General features: G+C 48.3%; 1 protein-coding gene across 1 annotated transcript in view; it reads right to left on the bottom strand.

Moving 5' to 3' along the window:
• The window catches only part of CLSTN2 (calsyntenin 2), a 580,028-nt gene that overhangs the window by 12,892 nt on the left and 544,517 nt on the right, over positions 1-22,619 (bottom strand). Inside the window, exons 10-15 of the mRNA XM_045856852.1 lie at positions 15,951-16,117; positions 7,960-8,108; positions 5,841-6,040; positions 1,283-1,453; positions 643-788; positions 388-511 (exon numbers count right to left, since the gene is read on the bottom strand). Of these exons, the coding sequence (XP_045712808.1) occupies positions 388-511; positions 643-788; positions 1,283-1,453; positions 5,841-6,040; positions 7,960-8,108; positions 15,951-16,117 (957 nt within the window). The remainder of the gene's footprint in view (positions 1-387; positions 512-642; positions 789-1,282; positions 1,454-5,840; positions 6,041-7,959; positions 8,109-15,950; positions 16,118-22,619) is intronic.

Raw genomic sequence — 22,619 nt, 5'->3', positions numbered from 1 at the left:
AACACCATATGGCAAGTGCTGGGGCGGAAGTACGGGCAGGGGCTTTGCAATGTGGCGCACATGCGTGCATTTGTACAGGGCTCAGGGAAAGCTTCCGAATGGATGTGGCTTTGGGGAGGGCCTGAAGGGTTTTGCAAACGTTTACCCCAGCACTTTGTACTAACCTCTGTCATTATACATTGTCTGAAACTCCTTGTTTACCTGTTGGGTTCCCTACTGAGGCTGTGTGCGTGCCTCTGAGCCAGGGTCCACAGCTTCTCTACTGTCAGGCCCCACCCTTAGGTCTTCTGGGCACCTATGGCTGCTACACGCTAAGTGTCTGTTTAGTGATGCTCTTGAGTCAATAACCACTGAGTGTCCTAAGGTCCCTCCGGCCCGGTGACCTACCTGAACTGCGCTGGATGCTAGTCCGAGACTCCAGATGCTGGACGGACTGGAGGAAGGGAGGCTGCACGATAAGGTGGTTGACATGCTCCCTGTCTGGCACTCTGACCTCATGGAGGATGCTGACCTGGGAAGAGCAGGGCAAGGTGCTGCTGACCAGGAGTGCCAGGTGGGTGCCAGTGGCAGCAGTCCCCCTGAATGAAGAAAGGGAAGAATGGGTGAGCCTGGGCTCCCCTTACACCCACAGGACTCGCTCACCTCCAAGTTGAACTCATTGCTGGTGTAGCGCCCATTGAGTTCTGAGCACTTGATCCTGAACCGCCGGGCCTGGAGGGAAGCCGGATGCCAGTTGCGGTAGCGGATGTGACGCAACACCTGCTCATAGCGGCTCATGGAGCCCACACCTGTGCCAAGAGACCACACCTGTCGTAAGAGGAGGTGGGGGAGACAGGCTGCAGCTGCTGGGGCTTGTGGGTCTCCTGAATTTGGCCAGGCCGAGAGCTTGAGATGTGTAGTGGCAGACAATACCCTGAAGCAAAAGTTCTAAGGAGCTAATTAAACTGATCCCCAGGATTCCCCCATAGAGTGGGCTCTGATCAGAACGTTTGGCCTCAATCTGCCAAGTGTAGCTGTGATATTTGCTGAGATCAAGTATGGGAGAAGGCATCCACCTTGTTCCTACAGGAGATTTTCCTAGGAGCAGGGATGTGGTCCAGGTTCTCAGGAAGCTGGAGTAGCTCACCAAAAGAGGGGCCAGAGGTCCACGCTCCAAGAGAGGTCAAGGGTCCCCACCTGACACTGCCCTCGTAGGTGATGGAGTGCCATCACGCTCCTGACTCCCTGGATGAGGCTTCTCTAAGGGGGAGACCGCAGGAGACGGGGCTGAGCGCAGCCTTACCGTAGATGGAATAGCCTGCTGTGGAGTTGGTGGCGTCCAGGTGTCGCTGGTGGAGCTCGCTGTGGTTGAGCTCCAAGCACTCCTGTCTTGGGTCCAAGTCCCCTCCCAGCACCAAAATGTCACAGAAATCTAAGTTGTGAAGCATTTCTTCTAAGACTGCTGATTTGGGGGCTGCGGAAAGAGTGACACATGGGAAAGACAGGTGTGAGGACAGCTCAGACAATGGAGGAAGATAGCCTATCTTCTTCCTCCTCTGTGACTGCTGCCCCGGGCGAAGGTTGGCTCACGAGAAGAGGCTGTGTAACCCCAAGTACCACCTCCACTGCTCGGGTGGATGTCCAGGCAGCCCCTGAGGTTGGGCAGCAGGGGTTTGTGTGAAGAAATGAATACAGTAGTCCAAAGACATGAATTTGAGTACCAGCACTGCTACTGAGAATCTGTGCAATGTTGGAGAAACTACCTACCCCTCAATTTCCTTATCTCTAAAGAGGGCAAGCATCTTGAGGTCATTGAAATGGTATATGGCCCATAGTAGGTGCTCAATAAGCAATAGCTGTCATTTGAGGCCAGAGGTAAGTGCCCCTCCTCCATGCTCTTGTAGCTTTCCCCATGCAGCTATGGTGAGTGTCTGCTGCCCTCAGTAGACTCTGAGGTTTCCAGGGACAGAAGCACTTTTTTTTAAAAGATTTTATTTTATTTACTTTTAGAGAGGGAAGGGAGGAAGATAGAGAGAGAGAGAAAAGTATCCATGTGCGGTTGCTGGGGGCCATGGCCTGCAACCCAGGCATGTACCCTGGCTGGGAATCGAACCTGCGACACTTTGATTCGCAGCCTGAGCTCAATCCACTGAGCTACGCCATCCAGGGCTAGAGAAGCACTTTTTATGATTGAGCCCTCAGTTTCCAACCCAGGCTCTCACACAGAGCAGTATTACTATACATGGTTCAAATGGAGCTGCACTGTTAATATAGTTCAATACTTAGGCACATTGGCCCCTGACTGATTTTGGGGACCCTGAATTTCCAAAAAGGATGTCTGAGCGTTTGAATGCTAGGCAGGTTGGCAGTACTAACTTACTGTAACATCTCACCTTAAAATAAAATCGATTGGTATTTATGGATTGATTGCTGTATACGAGGCACTGTGCAAACCAAGTCCTCACAGACAGGCATTAGAGAGGAGAAGGTCCGAGGGTGGATTGCCCAGGATTACACAGAGAGCAGGGGAGGAGCTGGGGAAGAAATCGTTACTTTCTGATTCCACAGTTTGTAAAATCTCCCCCTCCAGGCCAGTAGTCTCCAAATGTTTTTGATCTTGCAGCCTCTTACTGGGGAAATGTGTGAACCGAGATCATTGAAATAAGTATATTTATTTACTTATAATTACAAGATTAATATATTTTATGCATTATAAAACATTTATAAAAATAGAACTTAAAAAGTGTTTACTAAAGATGAGGGATTTTCTTATTTGAATTTTTTAGTGATACCAAAAATACATTTTTGCTCTCACTAGATACATATCATTATAAATTCTTTCATATCCCTAATTGTTGGGAACCGCCCTGACTGGTATTAGAAGCTGAAACCCCCGCCTAGCTAAGGCTAAGGGAACGCCCTTGGAACCGTGAGCCGGCAAGGAGACAAAAGCTTATCTTCCTGGCAGGAATGCTGTTTCTGCTGCTTTGTTCATAACTGAACCCCCCAAAAGCTTGGTCGGTTAGCCAAAGACGGGTAAGATTCCCCACGGGGGAACAACCCAAGCCAGGCACGATCACTTTTGGGAGGCCCCCCCAAAAGAAGGACTTGGGGGCTGCAGCAAAAGGGGGGTGATGGACCCTCACTCCTCGGCTTTGACAAAGTCTGAGTTCTCAGCGTCCGGAAGAAAATCTCCTTATCTCTCGGTGGCCTTAGTTCCCGCACTCCACCTAAGCCTGAAACAATGACGGGGAAGTACAGCTCGGTACTGGGAAGTGCGGATTTCCTGGGGTGATCAGGCCTAAGAAAGAACATGTAAATTACTGTGAAACCTTCTTTGTTCAAGAATGCTCTCAGTTGAATGAGGAGGGTCTTAGGAGGAAGCTAGTTTGTTCCTCAGCCTTACAGCTCTTTGACCCCCAACTCAATAGACCGGCAGAGTCCTTTGTTACTTCCCCTAATGAGTACTGTACTTTGCCTGAATTATTATGCAAAATGAGCCTAATAAAAGCAGGTATGGACGGTAAATCAGCGCGCTCCCCACTAGGGGGGGTGGCCATTCTGTCCCTACTTCCCCACAGAAACTGGTTTGTCTCTGTGCATGTGTTGTTATTTCTCGCGTATTGTCGAGCCATCCACAGTGTGCCGTGGTCACTGCTAGCCGGTGACCCACGCGCAACACCTAATTGTTACATGCTTGCCAATCTCAAAGGCTTTGTGTGCTATTAGGAAAATCTACAAGCACATTAATGTATACTTAAAACAAGGTCTAACATAACAATGTGTATGTGTCTCTCGGTTTCAAATGATCTTCATGTCCTCTGGGCCTTTTTGCCAGCTTCTTGTCAGGTTGGGTTAGAGCATCTGCCTCCCCATGTGGCTGGCTGATGGCTCACCCTGCAGAGGGGACCATTTTCCCACTGTTCCCTTGTGCTTGCATCGTGGGCAGTATCTCCCCCATCTGCCCTTTCCTTGATTCCCACAATGCCGAAGGGACTGTGCCGGGTTCAGGGACTGAGCAGTGAGTCAGCCATGGTTGAGCCCTCATGGAGCTTCTGGTCGTGTTTAGTGACAGATAACAAAAGTTGTGTCCATGGCTGAGGGTGTACAGAACAGAGACGTAACCCAGTCCAGGGGTCAAGGTGGTGGCAGAGGAAGCCTTCTGGGGGAGGCACTGGCAATAGTGAGAATGGGAAAGGAGAGGAACCTCCCAGGCAGAGGGAAGAGTAAGAGCGGACGTGCGAACTGACACAGAGATGTGAGTGAGGGACAGACGGGTGTGCACGGAGGGCTCACCCGTCCTTTACACTGAAACGGCACAAAGTGTGGTCAGTGTGGGCAGAAGATGAAGCCAGAGTGGGTCCTGCTTGTTTGAGGCACCCGTGACAATGCCTGTTCTAACAACACTGGAGTAAAATTTTAAAAGCACTAACACCAGGTCTCGGGCACTTGGCCCTGTGCTCTGGCTGCCCCTCTCATAAACAGAAGGTGAAATGGGCACCCAATGGTTGCTTTTCCCTGCGTTGCCTGGGTGTCATTGCCGGGCCCCGCAAGTCCAGCGTTCAGTCATGGCCTGCGACCACTGAGGTCAGAGGCCCTTTTTCTGTCTGATTTTGGCCACAAATGAGGGGAAGAGGGAAGAGCACATGACCTATTGCACCTGGGAGTGTAACTAGGAGACTGCCCTGCCTGCCAGGTGGTAAAACACCACCTATTTTGTAAGCTAAGAAGGGCTACTTTGTGAGCTGCACCCCCACTGGCTGGGACCAGGGTGGGTTAAGGCAGTGGGTGATGGGGAAGGATTAGTCCAGAGGCAGCCCCTCAGGGACTCAGGCTCATAGGCACCAGCACATCAGCAGCAGCAGCTGCTGGACAGACAGGGGGAGCTGAAAGTATTCTCTCCCCGGTAGAGTTGGGCCTCAGGTTTTCCACCCTCGAATCCCGCTCACCTTCTTTTTCCTGCCTCCCTCCACCTCCTTCAGGACAGCAGCCTATGCTGCAGCTTTCAGTGCAACTGAGAGTTTTTCCCCAGCAAATGATCCTGATTGCTTTTACTGAATAGCCCTCCCAACAATGAAAGGACAACTGGAAATTTCCCTGGGAGCTTAGAGTAATAGTGATGAACAAAGTCTTTTCTGTGTACATATTATGATGCAGTTATGTTCTTTCTTTGTGCTTTTAAACTTCCTTTTTGGTTGTCGAAATAACAGCACCCACAATAGAACATTCTGCAGCAGCAGAAGAGTGACGGGGAGCAGAAATCGATGGGCACTCAAGCACCTGAGTTATGTCGCCACTGTCAGTATTCGGTGTACTTTCTTTACATGGTTGAGATCAGTGTTATGTGTAGATACTCTATAATTTGCACCTTGCTTTGCGTCACTTACAGTTTAGCATAAATGCCCTTCCTCTGAGAATACAGCACTTACACAGTGGTGCCTCAGTACTCACAGGCTTCGGAACTCGTGAAACCAGGTACTCGTATTTTGACAAGAAAAGATGTTTCAGCACTCTGCGAGTGCTTGCCACTCTTTGCACTTGCTAGAACTTGCATGCATCACAATGCCGTCCCACAAGGGAAAGTGCTTCATCAATCATCGCTTGCTTACCATTCATTGGAACAAGTTAACGACAAGTACCGAGGTACCACTGTATAGGGTACCATGATTTGCTGAGCCATTCATTCCCCTCTTGATATTTATCTGCATTGTTTCCAGGTTGGTTTGATTGTTTTTCTATTGTAAAGACTTTGCTATAGGGAACAACAGTGTTGTCCCCAAGTGTGTTTTACCCTGGTTGTGAGAACTCAAAGCCCACTGCCCACACCTAGGATGCACCTGTACCTGTGGTCTTCAACTCACCGGGGGCCTCGGCTTTGGCGAAGGTGCTCACAATCTTGATGTCAGGGAACAGGGTCACCCCTCTGGCACTTTCAAATTGGGCGGCGGGTCTCCAGAAGCGGTCTGTGCCATGGAGGGTGATCTGCGGCTCCATGGCCCGCAGCACCATCACGTAGGCGTCCACATCGGGGATGCTGATGCACACGTCTTCTCCAAAGCACCTGCAGAGCACACGAGGAGACCGTCTGTCAGGCAGCTATCGTCCAGGATGCATACAGCCACCTCTAGTCCTTGACAAGGCATTCTGGTTGCCTAAGAGTCTCCAAATGTCCACAGACATTTCAGTTTAAAGACACACTGCAGTCAAAATGACTGGCAATCGAGGGACTTAAACAGATTGGCTCCTGGGAGAAATGGGAATTTTCTACACCAGCAACAAGTAACCATTAAACCTTTAATTATCCCTTAACAAAGTAATCAGTGGCAACATTAATTAGATAGCAACTGTTTGTTTTGTGCACTAGGATTTGGGAAGCAGATTGTTACCTAACTGGTTGGTTACAGCCATCTTACTAAGTGTGACTGCAGGGCTAACCTCTCCAGCCACCGCCTGTATGTTATCTCTGCATGAGGCTATCACAGGAGTGCACCTGTTACAGGTGTGCCAGTGAAGCACTGCTGTAATCACGCTTATTTTTCCTGGATACGTTTCATGGATATATTGCCTCACAATACTCCGGAAGCAGCATGATCTGATGACACGTGCAAAGCCCAGGAAATTAGATAGACAAGGGTCCATGGCCTGGCTCTGCCACTCCTGGGCTGGGTGACTCTGGGCAAGGTGCTTGACTCCTGTGAACCTCAGTTTCTTCATCTATAGCATGGGAATGACAGTAATGAATTACCCTATAGAAGTAAGGATTAAATATGACGACTTAGAGAAAAGAAGCTGACCCAGAGCCTGCATCACTGGAGCTCAGTAAATGTTCACAGACTTGATGGTCTCATGAGACCCCATCAGGCATGTCATTGGCATCTGGGCCAGGACTGGGGCTACAGTGAGAACCCCGGGGTACAGATGGATGCTCTGGGAATACTGCGTGGGCTCCAGCTGATGGCAGCCATCAGCCTGCATCCCTTGGGAAAGTGGCTGAGGAAAGGGTAAGCTGGGTGGACCCAAGGTTGAGCTACTCCATCTTCTTCTCTGGGTGAGTGAGGTGACCAAATGGTGGTGGGTTTCTGGTCCCAGTTTTCTTTGATCTTTTCTGCACTAACCCCCCAGTTTACAGATGACACCCCTCCCCTCACCAGTTATGAAGCCTGGTCCCAGAGCTCGAGACTGGCCAGTCTGGTGCCTCTTCTTCACTGCGATGTGAAGCTGACCTGGGAGTGCTTGCTCCCTACCCCAGGCCTCCAAGAAGGGCCTTCGGAGTGGATGGGAGGGGCAGTTTCACCACAGGGAGAGCTATTGGATATGATTGCTATCTGTGGGCTTCATCTTGCCACCTGTTCCAGACCCCAGCAATGGGCAGTCAGCAAACCCCTTTATCCCATGCTTGTTCCTGTTTTTCTGGGCCCTTCTCCAGGTAATGGGTGATACCTTTCCATCTCCCAGGAGTTTTTCTAGGGTCCCCTTCTGAGCTGTCTGTGGCAGCACTGTGGCTGAGAAATGATTTGATAAGCCCATAGGGGAGCTATCCACAGGCTTCAGTAACAGTCTCGTCTTAAACTCACTCTGCTCTCTGGAGACAAGAACCGTGCCTTTGCTTTCTCTTGCACACTCATGCTATTTAGGGCTGGGTTGGTTAATTTAATAAATCAACATTGGTCAAGCACCTATTATGCACTAGACACTGTACACTTACATCACACCATTTAAAACCCAGCTCTATGAGAATTTACAGAAAACTGTGCCTTCTAGGATACAGTTTAAATCGGATACAGAAGAAAACAGAGAAGGCTGGATTTGAGTTAGCAAAACAATAGGATATTTTCTTTAAAGAGAAAACCAAAGAATAACTGGGGCATCCTCATGGGAATAGCACAGATGCTGGGGACAGCTGAAGAGAGGTGACCCCTGTTTTGCAAGAGGACTGTTCCCGCTGCCTCGGCCTGGCCCTGGCGACAGTCGTCCACTCACTGGACTTTGGAAGAGACTCTGAGGTGCCGCACACCCGCGGTTGGGAACTGCCTGGAGTTGATGTAGGAGACCTTCTGCAGGGCGCGGTTGATGTTCCCGATGTCGTCACCTTCCATCACCAGGACGGACTGCGAGGGGTTGAAGTGGTACTGGAAAACAGCAGGGTATTGCAGGACAGACTGACTGACAGAGTCCCGAGTCCCAGGGAGACCCTCCATCGCCATGAAGAGGCCACAAAGGGCAGCACAGGCAACCCCAAGGCACCTGCCAGCGCAGTGGCTGTGAGCGCAGATGACTGCTTAACCCCCAAGCGATTCCTGCTAACCCCTGGTGGGCTTCGGGACCCTGTTCTCTAGGGTCCCCAGGGGTTATAAACACCCACAGACAGGATGGAACTCTGAAATCTCAGTCACAGCAGCTCAGCCATCTGCAGTAGCCCACGCTCTGTGCTGCTGTGGGGTCCTGAGCAGAAACTTCCAATGGTCCATCCCTCAGCCAAGAAAGCAAAACTTGAGATTTTGGCTCCTTTTGCTGTTCCTGTCTTGGGCCTTGAACTGCTCTTCGATTCACCCTGCACTTCACTTTCTGACCCACGCCCCATCATAACTTCCAATCTTAAAGCTCATAGTTGTTTCGTGAATAGCTTTCCTTCTCTCTTAGATCTGATTCTTTGTCTTTTGCTTGGTGCTAAACTCTGGTTTCCTAGGAGTTTTACTGACTTGATGTTTACACACTTGCCAGTTGCTTTAGGCTTAAGTAGGATGCATTCCATGCAGAGTCCCTGCTATCCCACCCACACTCGGTGAAGGGCCAGGGACTCCGGTGTTCCTCACTGGGTCATGTGGGTTTTCACATCAGATCGACCAGATACAGACCTCTGCTTCCTCATGTTCCCCCCACCAGTTATTCTTTTCTCAATGGAACATGAAGATCAGCTTTTGTACTGGTCTGAGTTAGTGATTTTGACATACTTCTTTTGTCTGAGTTAATGATCTTGACATACTTCCGAGCAAGAATCATCAGGGCCTGATATTAATAAGATGTCAAGAGCATATCTGTGGATTTAGATTATGTATCCAATGCTCACATGCTAGGAAAGAGAAACATGAATATATTTTTATGTACCTACTTGGCAACCATTATTTTAGAATAGGTAATATATCCACATGGTTCAAATGCACATATGTGCTAAATGAAAATGTCTGTCTTATTCCTATCTCCTATCCACCCACCTTCTCCAATCCCATCATTTAAGTAATCAACTGTTAAACTAATTTCTTAGTGACAAACTACATTATTGTTCATAATGAGTTGCTTCCCCTGCTGGTGAGAGGATTATATTTACATGCCTGTCCTACTGTCAACAGGCTTGATCATGTGACTTATGGTCCCCTTCCCTGCTGGGTATAGCTTTTGCCCTTTTTCACTCAGTAGTGGTGAGTGAACTTGCTTGGCAACAAAATGTGGGCAGAGTATTGCTTGGGTGACACCGATGGGGAGGACTTAACAGCCAGTTCATGGTTTGCTATGTTGCTTTCCCTCTGCCATGAAACCTACAAAATTCCCTCAGGGGTCTGGCCCATCAGCCTGGGTCTCGCAGTGAGGGGGCTACGAACCAGTGCTGCAGCCCATAGATAGTGGGCGTGCACTGTAAACAACAAAAAAATAGTTGTTATGTAAGCCTCTGAAAATCGTAAGTCATTTGTTGCTGTAGCAAAACCTTGCCTATCCTGACACTTAAACATTCTTATAAATATATAGTTGATAAATGTAGATCTCCATTATTCTCCTTTCTTACACTAAAGGTAACTTTTTTATATACTATAGATACTACACTATATCTTTGCTTTATTTTTTTACTTAGTTCATATCTTGGAGCTCTCTCTGTATCAGTACTTATAAGTTTTCTTATTCTTTTGTACCACTGTATAGTATTATTAAATAAGTTAATTTTTTAACCAGTCTCCTAATATGAACATTTGGGTTTCCCTAGTCTTTTTCTAGTAATACCACTATGGATAGTCTTGTACACATAACATTTCATAAGTGTGTAAATATACCTGTGGTTATTCTCTACATGTGAAATTGCTAGATCAAAGAGTATATGCATTTAAAATTTTGACAAATGTTGCCAAATCCCCCATTGCCAGGGATTATATCAGTATACACTCTTTCTTGAAGTGTACAAGAATGTTCCTTTTCTCAAAACCTCAACAACAGAGAATGCAGTCAGATTTTAATAGGTGACATATACCATCTTAGTATAGTTTTAATTTGCATTTCTCCTGCCATGAGGAGACTGAGTATGTTTTCATGGGCTTAAGGAAAAAGCTATCCATTTGAGCTTTCCTCTGACATGGCTTGTATGTCTTTCTAAGAGTTCCCTATTCTGCGCCTGGACCCTAACAGGAGGTGGATCTCTCACGAACACTGTGGTGACATTGACCCATAAGTTCCTCGCATTGTGGCCCCTAGCCCACTAATAGCTTAGCCTCTGTCTCCTTCAGCTATCATGTGGATGTTTCATTGTTCCCTCCTCCTTGAGGCTTCCTCATCTTCCCTCATTTAGGTCCCCAGCAGACTCCTATAGAGCTAGTGAAATGCAAGTATAATTATTATAGCACAGTGACCACCAACCCAGTGAGGACAGGGGTACTCTGACCCGTATCCCTGCATCCCAGAACCTACTGCTAGTGTTCCGTAAGCCCTTGTTAGATGAATGAGTGAATGGTACCCCAGCCTTCATTTTACTCAGTATCGTCTCCTGTTACCCCCCAGAGGACACTTCTATTTTTTATTTTTTTGCAGTGACTTGTCTTTTCAGTCAAGCCTCTGTGGGAGTCACTGTCAGTGCTCATCAAACCCTGTTCTCCTTTCCTTCCAGGGCATCAGGCCCATTCAGTCCTGAGCTGCTGTGCTATCACTGGCAGGGCCACGTGACTGCATCTGGCCAATGAGATGTGAGAGGAAGTGATGTGGGAGCTCTGGGATGATGCAGTAAAATGCCCTGCCTGCAGGATGCTCCAGCCTTTCTCTTTTTCTGCTCTGGTGGCCTTATAGTGTTCTAAGCAGAAACCCCACTCCACCTCTCCACCTCCCCAGCTTAGTGTGAGAGAAAAGTAAACTTTTAAGCATTAAGCCATAGAGATTTTGTAGTCATTTGCTACTGCAATTGCTTAGTCCATGGGAGGGCTTCAGCTCTTCCCAGGCATGGTTCTCACTTCTCTGAAGCTTTGTGGCACCTCTGAAAGATGGTGGGCCGCGTGGACAGCCATCCCCCAGGTCCGGTACAAACTACAGAGTACAACTTTGGGTAATATACTGTACTTCTCCTTTCTGGACTTTATTTCCTCATTTATAATAATGAGAATGTTAATAGCTACCTGTCTGGGGCTTAAGTGAGATAATGCATATGAAGTGTCGATTTATGCCAGCCTTTATCATACTTCTGCACCGAGTCTTTGCCTGTGCTGGTTCCCCTGCTTTCACTGCTCATCCTTCCCCACCATCCAGTTCCCTCCAGTCCTGAAACCCCGAGCAGGGTTTCTGAGCCCACAAGCACCACTCCCCATGCTGCATGCAGGCACCGGGCACACGTCAGCCTCTGGTCAGCTTCTCTCTTGCCCTGGCTGACTCACTAGCTGCCATGCACTGGTGAGTCATTATACAGGATGAGGCAACAGTAGGTTTATAGTTGTTCATATGGAAAATAACACATATGGAAAATAACACAATTAATAAATAATAATACAAGAGTAAACTCTGCTTTACATACTCACAACTGTAAACCAACTAGCCCATAGTTCTGGTGTTCACAGACCACCAGATTCAGACTTGAGCAGATTCAAGGTCATCCATCTGAAAACAGCACTTATGTCCCCACAACTTTTTCTGCCCCATCGCCATCCCTGCTATAGTAGTTTCGTGGTGCTGTTGCTGTCTGTCTGTCTGCCACCCCCAGCAGACTGTGAGCACCTTGAAGGTAGAGTCTACTGACTTCTCAGCATTAACACGGGGTCCAGCACATGACAAGCATGGGACAAGGTGATGACCCCTGCAGAGGAGGCCAACTTCTGAGCATCACATCAGGGCTAAAGAGGAAAATAAAGCAGTTCTTCCAGGGGAATGGGTCGGCAGTAACTGGTGGCAATCAGCAGAAGGCACGGTCCCACTGTGCCCAGCTTGGGAGAGCACGCATTAGGAATGCGCTGGATCTCCAGTTAATCCCCAGTCCAGTTGCCCGAGCGTCCCACAGGGAAGGACTGGCACGGGGCCTGGCCCTCAACATAGTTCTTACAATCAGTAAAGCCTCTCTTTTTGTTTTGTTGTGTTTTTAGACTGTAGTGTTCACAGCTCTGTGGTGTGACTGAGGGTTGGCCTCTGGTTGTGTGGGACACAGGGTGATACTGGCATTACCTCAGGGGCAGGAGATGGCTTCCTAGGGACCCAGCAAAGGGTGACAGCATTTGCTGTGCCCCAGGAAGCTGTGCTGTAGCTGTGGCAATTCCTTTCTTTAAGCCAAGAAGCTGCTAGACAGGGGGCCTTTGCAGAGTGGCCACCAGCCACTTAGGAGGTGGGGACCTGGGTAAACTTCCTGCTCAGAGCCCTGAGCTGGCCGTGGCAGCCTAGTCACTTTGCCGTTTCCTTGGAGACCTGCCAGCCTCTCCGGACTGGGCCAGAAGGTTTGCCAGGCTAGAGGCTCCTCTGTGACAACTGTCACGCAGGTTTACTTTTCAAAAGGAGCTGTGCAGCGGTGACGCCAAGTGCAAAGCCAGCCCAGCTGGAGAAGAAAGTGACAATTTTTTGAGAGCCTACTTAGTAGGTTTGCTAGGGGATGTTGGTATCTGTGTCTATGTCTATATCTGTGTCTGTGTTTATGTCTCACCTGTACGTGTAGCTCTGCTATATCTAATATGTAGACACATTACCTATAGTATATATAGGTACAGATATATAGATATAGACAGAGATATACATAGAATTCAATTCTTACAACATCACTGAAAAATAATGTTAAGTCCATTTTTACATGAAGGAATTAAGGTTTAAAGGACAGAAGTACCTTGCCTAAGGTCCCCCAGCTAGTAAATATCCACACTGTGATTATGAACCGAGGATTGTCTTGTTCCAAAGTTCCTGTGCTTCCCCACTCCTGCACACTGTGCCGCTGACAACCTGGCAGGGAGCACGCTGCAGGTTCAGGACACGGTCCTCTTCAGCAGTGTGGCTGTTCCACAGTGTCTTGTGTCTACACAAGACAGCCCCCACCCCCACCACTTAATGATGCCAGACATGCTGCAGAGATGCTCATAAACAGGCATGATCCAGAGGAAAACAAGCAAAAAAGAGAAAACGAGCTGGGCCCTGTGAGCAGACAGAAAGTTTCCTTAATTGCAGGAAAACCTCACTTCTTTGAAACAGCCAGAGAGGAGGGAAGGGACCAGAAACTGATAGGGAAAGTCATAGTCACCATTCAGAAATAAAATGAAGGATAAATGAGGGAGGGCAGGCATGAAGTTATAATAATTTTAAGAATGTCTTCTGATCCAAGTTTGGACAAGTTCCTGAGCCCCAATCTCCTTATTTCTGAAATGGGGTCATATTATTTAATTTGTTGTGAGGAACACGGATAATCAACTTAAAATAGCCCTGGTGGGTACTCGGTGAATTGTGTCTCATCATTAACCTCTCACACAATGCTCCAGTTCTCACCAGCTGCACCCCGAGGATGTGAAAGGATCCTTTGCATTGACTGGTTGTATCAGGTGGTACCCCAGAAAGGCAGATTGGCCTCCCCCAGCCCTACAGCTTTTTGTGCCGCTTTGTCCAGCACCTCCTCTTTTCCTAGGCTATGGCTGCTATGTAGAATTTTGACGGTTCTCTGTTTATCAGTCTAAGATGCGTGGCTTTTAAGTTCAGTGTCCTTGGTTCATTTGTTCTGCTGTACTTGGAATCCAGAAACTGCACCCACACGGGATGATCCAGCACAGAGGAGACCCACTCAGGGGCAGGGAGCAAATCCAGAATCAGGCAGAGAGGGGAGGGAGGATTAGAGGACAGATTCTTGCATCACTGGCTTGACAAAACACTAAAGAGACAACACACAGTGGTGACCCACGGCGGAATGTCTGCGTGAAGTGTGCCATGAAGGGCTTGCCTGGACCAGCTGCTATAAAATAGGTTGCCGTTCCACTAGGAGGCAGTCTTGTGAGTTTCCTTGCTGGGTGATGAGCTATTGAAGTGCATGTGTGCACGTGTGTGTATTTAAAGCCTGTCAAACAATGTGTTCTGGAACACCTTTCTTGCCTTACCCTATCTGTGTCTACCATCATGCCCCTCAGACCAAGTCTCCAGGGGAAGCATCCCAAGCCCCACACCTGCTCAGATCGTGCTTCCTTGCCTGGAGTACTTCATGGCTGCCTGTTGCCCACAGGAAAAAAAAAAAAAAGGGAAACACCTAAACATAGTTAACAAGGCCCCATGATGTGGCCTCTGCCTACTGCTTTGGTCCCACTTTCTACCTTTGGTCCTGCAATTTGGGCACTTGTACCACTGGCCTGGAGCTCCGGCATGCACTGTGGGGCTCCTCAGCCCTCTGCCATCGCTCAGGCTCCTGGCTCTGCCTGGACTGACTGCCCTGCCTTCTCACTCTACTTCTGCATTTTTCCTGGTTGGTTCCTACCCATGCTGAAACATTCTACTCAGACTCTGCCTCCTCCAAAGGGCCTTCCCTAACTGCCATCCCCACAGGTTCTGGAGCTCTGAGTAGGATTGAGTTCCCTGAAGACAAGAAGCCTGGGACATTCATTTTTCTGTCCCTCTACCCAGATGAGCGCTGAATACATGGGTGTCCAAGGAATGTTTGCTGACTCAACTGTGACTTAGACAGAAGCACAATGTGCTCAGATCACTAGCCCCTCCAGTCCCACCTGTGGTTTCAATTAGAGGGCTCTGTGCTGGCTGGTGCCTCCCTGTCCGCAGAAGCAGGCCCAGGGCAGGGAGGGCAGGGCAGGGCTCCATAGGCAGCACTGGGTGGGGATGGGAGGTGGGCTGGGAAACCTCTGCTCTGGTCATACCCTCCTCTGGCATTGACTAAGAAGAGGAAAGTTTCACAGCTAATGGGGCCTCAGGGGGCTGTCCTATGGCCCTAGGAGGAGGGCCACCTGCCTTCCAGAGAGAAGGCTAGAGGACTGCCTTCTCTGATGGGGTCCTTCATGGCTGAGTGAAGGCTACCAAGATGTTTCTTCTGCTTTTTGCTGAGGGCCCCAGAGGCTTCAGGCTGGCAGGTGCTTCTGAGACCCAGCTGAGGCCAGAGCCATCCCTTCCTGTCAGGGAGGGGCTTGCTGAGGCATAGTTGGCCATATGCCCCCCTCCCTTCATGAGAAGCTTTTCTCAGAATGCTGCTTTGCTTCTCTTGTATTATTCAAATATATTTATTTTGCATGAATGATGAAAGTTGTGAATCTGTTTGCATCCCCTTTGCTGGCCAGAGATCGCTGGGGGCTCAGTCTGTGTCTCAGCTGAACACCAAGAGGCCCAGCGACCTCCGCATCTGCTTTCTAATTCCACCCCACTGAGACTGACCCTCCTTTCTAGTTTGGATCTTATGCAGTCCAAAGTTTTTGTTTTAAAAAACAGCTTTGAGTGTAGCCTTGCATGCTGCTTCAGTTCCTTTAGGGAAATAAACAACAAAGCAACCAATTGACTGACGAACAAGAGACATATAACAACTCCCTCCAGGTAGACACTGAAGATGCACCTGCTTTTGAGTAGTGAATTGGTTATTCATCCACAAGGGCTTCATTCAGGAATTTCAGGACATGGCAGCAGGAGTCCATCGTGGAGTCACAGTCATGAAACTCCCCGCTGTGGCCATGCCTGGGTCGACACCATCTCTGTTCGCAGGAAGGACTCCCTTTCCCAGTGTGCACTGGCCCTGGGCAGCCACCTTCTCATACACCTTATTGGGGAGATGCTGGCTCCTTCCTTACCTTTATTCCTTGGCCAAGGCTTTCCAGGGAATTAATATCCAGCCCTTCTTTGCAGGCCTGCAGGCAGGAAATCACCTTCTGACTCTCCATTTTTCCAGGGCGGATGGTTAGACTGGCCAGGCTGCCGTGGAAGAACTGGGCAAACCGTGGTTTGGTGACTTCTCCGCCTAAAAGACAAAGAAGCACAGTTATTTGCCCTGTGGAGCTGGGGTATGAAACACCAGTTCAGGGCACCATTTGGCTATGGAATGAAGGACACAGTGACTGGCCAGATTTTCAACAATAGGATGCCATTTGCTGCCAATACCTTGGCACTCTCAGTTGTACCTGACGGAGGAATCCTGGAGTTTCTTGAGTTTCAAAATAGTTACTTTCAGAGACACAACTGTTTTAAAAGTCAGGGAAGCCCTACAGAGTGAAAATAGAGGGAGAAGGAAGCTACAATTGATTAAAAGCCTGCTGTGTGCCGGGCCGTGTGCTAGAGACTTCACCTGTATGCCTGCAAAGACAAATCACTGTTTCCAACAGACACCTGAAGAACCCTGAGACTCAGAAAGGTTGAGGGACTTGCCCCAGGACTGTCAGCTAAACGCTGCTCTTGTCCTGGCCTATCTGACTCCAGAGCTGGCATTTGTTCCTCTGTGTTGCACTGAGAGGTTGGCAGGCACTTGAAGAATCCCAGAAACCCCACATCCATAGGTGCTGGCTCTCCAGAAATGAGTTGATTTCGCATCAGCTCAACTTCAGGTTCTCTGGCTGCTAGGGACTTCCTCGATTCTGTCCTACCTCTGACTTTCTGCTCCTGCTTTCCACTGCACCCTGCTGACTGCGAGGAGCTCAGCCCGAGCTGGGGTCCAGTCTTCGGCATGTGACGCTGTCTAGCGTGGCTTGAGTTACAGAGCCAGCCTGGAAGTTACCTCCTGGCATTTTGTCCGTGGTTTTTGAAATCGGACCTCCCTCAGGTCCACTTGAATCTCCACCTCCACTGTGAGGGCTTCCCCACGGGCTTCCCTACTGACTTCCCTGAGCTCAGACCCTTTCCATTGGTGGGTGGCCTATGCCAACACGCTTAGCCTTGATCTTGCACTTCCATTTGTTCAGAGAAGAAGTGGACATATTGGAGAGATAAACTGGGGTCAAACTTTGGCTTTGCTAATTCCTTGAGAAGGTTTTGTAAGCACTCTGAGTCCCTGCTTGCTCCGAGGGGACACTTACGGGTTTTACCTCCCGGTTCTCCTGTGCGCACTCAGTAGGGCCCTCAGCTTCCCCAGTGCCCCTTGTGGCTGGCTCCTGCAGTGCTACAGTGTGGGGCCACACCTTCCCCAGCACAGTGCACTCCAGTGAAACACCTCCCTGTGAAGGACTTTCCCGAAGCCACAGGGGGCACATCTCCAAAAAGTTCTGTCTCAGTGACACCATGGTGACTTCACTGCCTTTCAGTGAGCCATGCCTTAACAGCAAAGTCTGGACCTCAGCTCTGGGAGGAGAAAGCAGAGGGATCTCCCTAGAATGCCCTGTCTCAGCCCTCTGGGAGTGGATGCTCCTGGTACCTGCATTCCTATTCTTGAGTTCTTTCTACTTCTTAGTAGCCAATCCTTCATTATTCCAACCCTGTGTTACAGTTAATGATTCTTTCTATTTTCCTGTTCAAATTACTGTGTGGTTTCTCTTTCCTGATTGGGTCTGAACTGATACACCCTCTATGTTTGCATACTGACCTTTGTTCACACTCATTCCTCCTCACATCAGGATACCACCTCCAAACTGCTCACATTAGGCAAATCCACTGGTTCTTTAAGGCACTTCACATCCTCTGTCCCCTGCTGCTCACAGAAACCTTTCATGAGTCCCTGCCCACTGTGCCCTCCCCCTGCCCTCAGCCCCCTGAGCCTGCGAACATTGACAGTTCATTTTCATGGACCCCTCACAACCCAGCATTCTTAGTTCCTGGTTTACATGTATTTTGTGTCTTCACTCACTTATAAAGGTGGTTCTCAATCTTGACTACATATTTTAATGACCTGGGGACCTTTAGAAAGACAGATCCTGGTGCAGTTCCCTCCCCCAGAGGCTGAGACCAATTAGTGTAGGGTTTTAAAAGCTCCTCAGGTGAGTCAAACGTGAAGTCAAGGTTAAGAACCACTGAGCTATAGGCTTCTTGAGGTTGAGCCTTCTGCAAACTCCTCACGTGATGTCTTTCCTTCCTGTCACTCTCAGGCTTCCTCTCGCCACTCTTTGCACACTGCTGGAATTTATTTAAGTCTGTCTCTTAAATGGCAGGGGGCACTCACACATCATGCATTTTAATGAAGACAACACCAAACAGGTATTAGGGGCTGAGGGGTGTTAACAGGCACTTTGCATAAGTGGTTCATTTATTCCTCTCAGCAACATGGGCCCCTGTGTTGCCCCGGCATCTTGCACTCTGTCTGGCACACAACAGACATTTCATCACTGTTTGCAGAGTTCCAGTTAAATACCAGCAAAGTAGTGGGCATTGTGTTGTCTCTCTAACATCCGTCTCATGCTTGTCCTCTTGCGATGGCAGCCTTGAGGTTGGAGGGGTGACTCAAGCTCCAGGGGTGGATTCTGTTTAGTCAAAGCTAATCAGGTTTTCCTATCTCCATTGCTCAGTGACTGAATCAGGCAAAGACCTGGGACCCAGCACCAAGGTGAAGCCAATCAGCACCTGGCATCCGATAAGCCATGGCTGTTGATTCAGGAATAATCATGAGACCAAATTTAGGCCAGTGAGATGGGAGGAGAAACTGACTGGCTGCTTCTGGGAAAAGAGCTTCCATTTTCTTTCCAGAAGGCTTCTAGAACCTATTCTTGCTCTCTCCACCCTGGAAGGCCAAGAGCTGCTGCAGCCACCTTGCAAGAGGACCACCAAGGGACAACCAAGGGACCACCAAGGGACAACCAAGGCAATGCGTGGCAGAGGGCAGAGCTGGGAGAGTCAGAGCAGGCTGAGCAGAGTCCTGAGTGGGCCTCCCCTCTGCTCTGCCACAGAAGGTCCTCAGCCAGAGGAGCCCATCATCCATCTTTACGGTTTGAGCCATTTTGACTCACTGTTGTTACTTTCCACCCCAAACACCTCACTTCAGAAATGAAAGGAGAAGTCCACAGGGAACTCCAAACAGATCTGGCTTTGAGGGATGGCCTGAGATGGCCATGGATTGAGGGCATGGGGAGCCAATGTGGGGCCTTCTGTTCTAGGCTCTCAAAGCTCCCAACCCCTCAAAGTCATTAGCATGTTCTTGCCCTAGCAAAGGGACACTGCTCTGGACCTGTAGGAAGAAAGGTGTGAATCTGGGTATGAATGGTAGAACTGCCACTTCCCAGGGCATCCTGTGGTCCTCTTTCCAACCATCATGTACTGGGTATAAACTATGTTTCTAACACTGTGTCAAGTCCTCACATACATTATCTTATTGAATCTTCATCAAACTCTTGGGGATGGGTACTTATTCTATAGTTAAAGATGTGCAAATTCAGGCTTAAAGAGGAGGAGTAAAGTACCTAGGGCCACAAAAGTAGGAAGTAGTGAAGTGTGGGTTTATCATGTCAGTGTATCTGTCCATGCAGAGGACCAGCTGGGGCATCCTGGTGATACTGGCCAGCCCAGTCCAGCAAGTCTCAGAGAGAGCCTACTCTGCCATGTCCTCTAGCTCTACTCAACTGCTCACTCAGCGGCTCCATCCTTAAAGGCCAAACTTTGCAACTCTTATGGATGCTGTCATTTTTCTACACACTATTTTCTCTCAGTGAAGCATTCACATTCAATATTTTTTGACTCAAAAATCCCAGATCTGTGATGTACTCTATTTATCAGTGATGCAGCTCCAGGAAATCAATTCAATTAGCATTTTGCAATAGGAGACCAGCATAAAATTTGAAATATACTTGCACTCAGGGGTTGTAGTGATGTGGGTTTTAAAATATAATGGATACATTGAAAATCTCTTTCCTTTTACTATCTAGAGTGTCTGCATATACCACATGGCCTCTCTGTTAGCATTTAGATATAAACATGCTCATGAATTATTTTAAGAAAAAAATAACCTGATTTCTAATACAAAAAACCTCCTCTAAATCTTTGTGAGCATGGTTTTGGATTCCTGAGGCTAGATCAGCACACATTTTTAAAGTGTTTGCTGCATGCCTTGCCTTCTGCTAGATTCAGTTAATTATAGGATGTGGACCATGCTCTCTGGGAGCTTACATTTAGCTGGGAAAATAAAGTATAAAAACTGGAAAAACATAAAAGAGTAAATTGCCAATACGATAGATGTTCTAAGGCAGAACATGATTAATTTTCAAACCAATGATATAGATAATGGGCCAACAGATCACAGGGGGAATAATAATAGCCATCATTTATGAGGTCCTTAAAACATGGCAAGATCTTTAATATACTATTTTATTTCATTTTTTAAATTTATTGAGGTGACATTGGTTGATAGGGTCATATAGGTTTCAAGTGTACATTTCCACGGTAGACGATCTGTATATTGCATTGTGCACCCCCCACCCAAAGTCAAATCCTCTTCCATCACCATATATCTGCCCCCCTTTACCCTTTATCACTTCCCTCATCCCCTTCCCTCTGGTAATCGCCATACTGTTGTCTGTGTCTATTTTATTTAATATTTAAGTAGTAAGATATTACTTTTAAGACCTTAGCCTCTATTCTTTTCATTTCTCCCCTCCTGCCTCCACCCCTGCCTTGTGCTCAGTGCCACAGGGAAGGCTGTGACAAGGAGAAGAGCAGGCTGGGCTTGAAGCTGAGTCTCTTCCCCAGTTTCATTTCCAGAAGCCTAAACTCTTAGGAGGTGGGGAAGATCTGGGTATGGCTCCAGATTGGGGGAGAAACTGAGGAAGAGACTCTGGAATCCCCCAGACTGGGAAATGATTCCCCAGACTGGGGGTGTTAAGGGAGGTCAGACAGCTGAGATGCAGAGTGAGGGCGCCTGAGCCTGTCACCTGGCTGAGCTGTGGCAGGGGGTGTGGTGTTGGGAGGGAATGTGGCCTGGGGTCTGGACAGATAAACAGATGGTCTTACAGAGAGAACATGAGGAGCAGTAGAAGTCTTTCTATGGCCCTAAATAAGGCAAGGGAACTCTGAAAGAACTGCCAGTCTCGAAGGACTTTTAGAGACTGATGACCAGAGTTAAGTGCCGTATCAATGAACAGCTGCATAGAAAGATGGATTGGAGGTGTCCTCAGCACCCCAGCATTATATAAATCCCTCTGAAATCAGTTGGCACCCTAAGGGAATGAGATAATTCCAAATTTGCCAAAGTTAAGTCTTCCTCACTCGGATGGAATAAGGGGTTGAAATGAAACTAAAATGGAAGCAAAAAACCCTAATTTCTTTTCTTTATGAATCCAGATTCTTCCCTACTACACTTTCAACTCCTTTTATAGATGATGTTTTCAAAGTTAGGTTACTTGTCCAATACTATACAGCCAGAAATTAGTGAAGCCTAGATTCAAACTCAGATCCTTCTTGCTCCCAAGCCTTTGATCTGCATGCCACACAGTGTAAGATTTCTTGGCAGACTTCTTGGAGGTGTAATAATTGGGCTGCTTCCTAAGGATGGGGACAGACTGGGACTGACACATTGCTGGGGGAGAATGTCCAATTATAGAGGGCTCTGTGGACACTGAATGAGTTCAGCAGCAACTCCCAATGACTTGTGCCAAGTTTGCTGGGAAGCGTGGTTGCCTTGAAAAATAGTAGCATTTGCTAAATGTGATGCAACAGAGAAAGCGTTCTTGTGAGCCACAGTTTGCCCAGGGAATTAATTTCCCCTCAGCTTTCTCTCAAGTGAGAGGGAATGCCCACCCACTCTGATAAGAGCTTTTGAATCAGTAATGTCCACGTCCCTCTCAGTCTGAGGAAAGGATCAATGTGTACAAATGTACCAGGTCTCCTCCCTTTGCAAAGCGTGTGCAGGCTGCTGCTGGTCTTTTCTTTCCTGCTGCCACTCCCATAGCTAGTTAGTTTGAGACACACAGAGAAAGGGTTGGGGGCCACGTTCCCCCTTGCTCGAGCCAGAAGCTGCCCTGTGCATGGCTGGTTGATGGGGACGCCTCTCAGTGAGCACAGTTTCATGGATGGTTGGGTATCAGTTTTGAGTAATGCAAATGTAAGACCATCTGAAATCTTGCTTTCTCTCATTTTCTCATTTCAGCGATACAGACATCCACAGAACGCAAGACTAAGTAAAATGTGTAATAGACCCCGTAAGCAGCAGCTTTAACATTGCCCCCCAAACCCTAGGGACTGGCAGCTGCAGGCTGCAGGCGACTTGTAGAGACCGATGAGCTGCCACCATGGCTGCCATGACACATTCTTAGCAGGCTTTCCTGACCCTTCGGGTTTCGTGTATCCATCTCTTTCACCTTTCCAGCAAACATCTACATAGCATGTTCTAAGTGCATAAACATACAGCTTTTGGATGACTTCAAAAGTCAGTTCTCTGGAGACCTAAATTCACGGAGTTGGAAGGGCCCTCATGTATCGCCCAGTTTATCCCTTTCATCCTCTAGAAGGAGAACTGAGGAGCTCAGAGACAGGACACTGGTTTCAAAGACTCAGAGCAGCTAAAGCAACTGCAGTGAGCACCTGGGATTCTCCCGTTCTGACACCCAACTTCCCTT

This window comes from Phyllostomus hastatus, unplaced genomic scaffold (assembly GCF_019186645.2).
Source record: "Phyllostomus hastatus isolate PE091 unplaced genomic scaffold, TTU_PhHast_1.1 phas_scaffold_129, whole genome shotgun sequence".
In the NCBI taxonomy this organism is placed as follows: domain Eukaryota; kingdom Metazoa; phylum Chordata; class Mammalia; order Chiroptera; family Phyllostomidae; genus Phyllostomus; species Phyllostomus hastatus.
The sequence above is the reverse complement of the archived record's forward strand: the minus strand, read 5'-3'. Positions and strand labels throughout refer to the sequence as shown.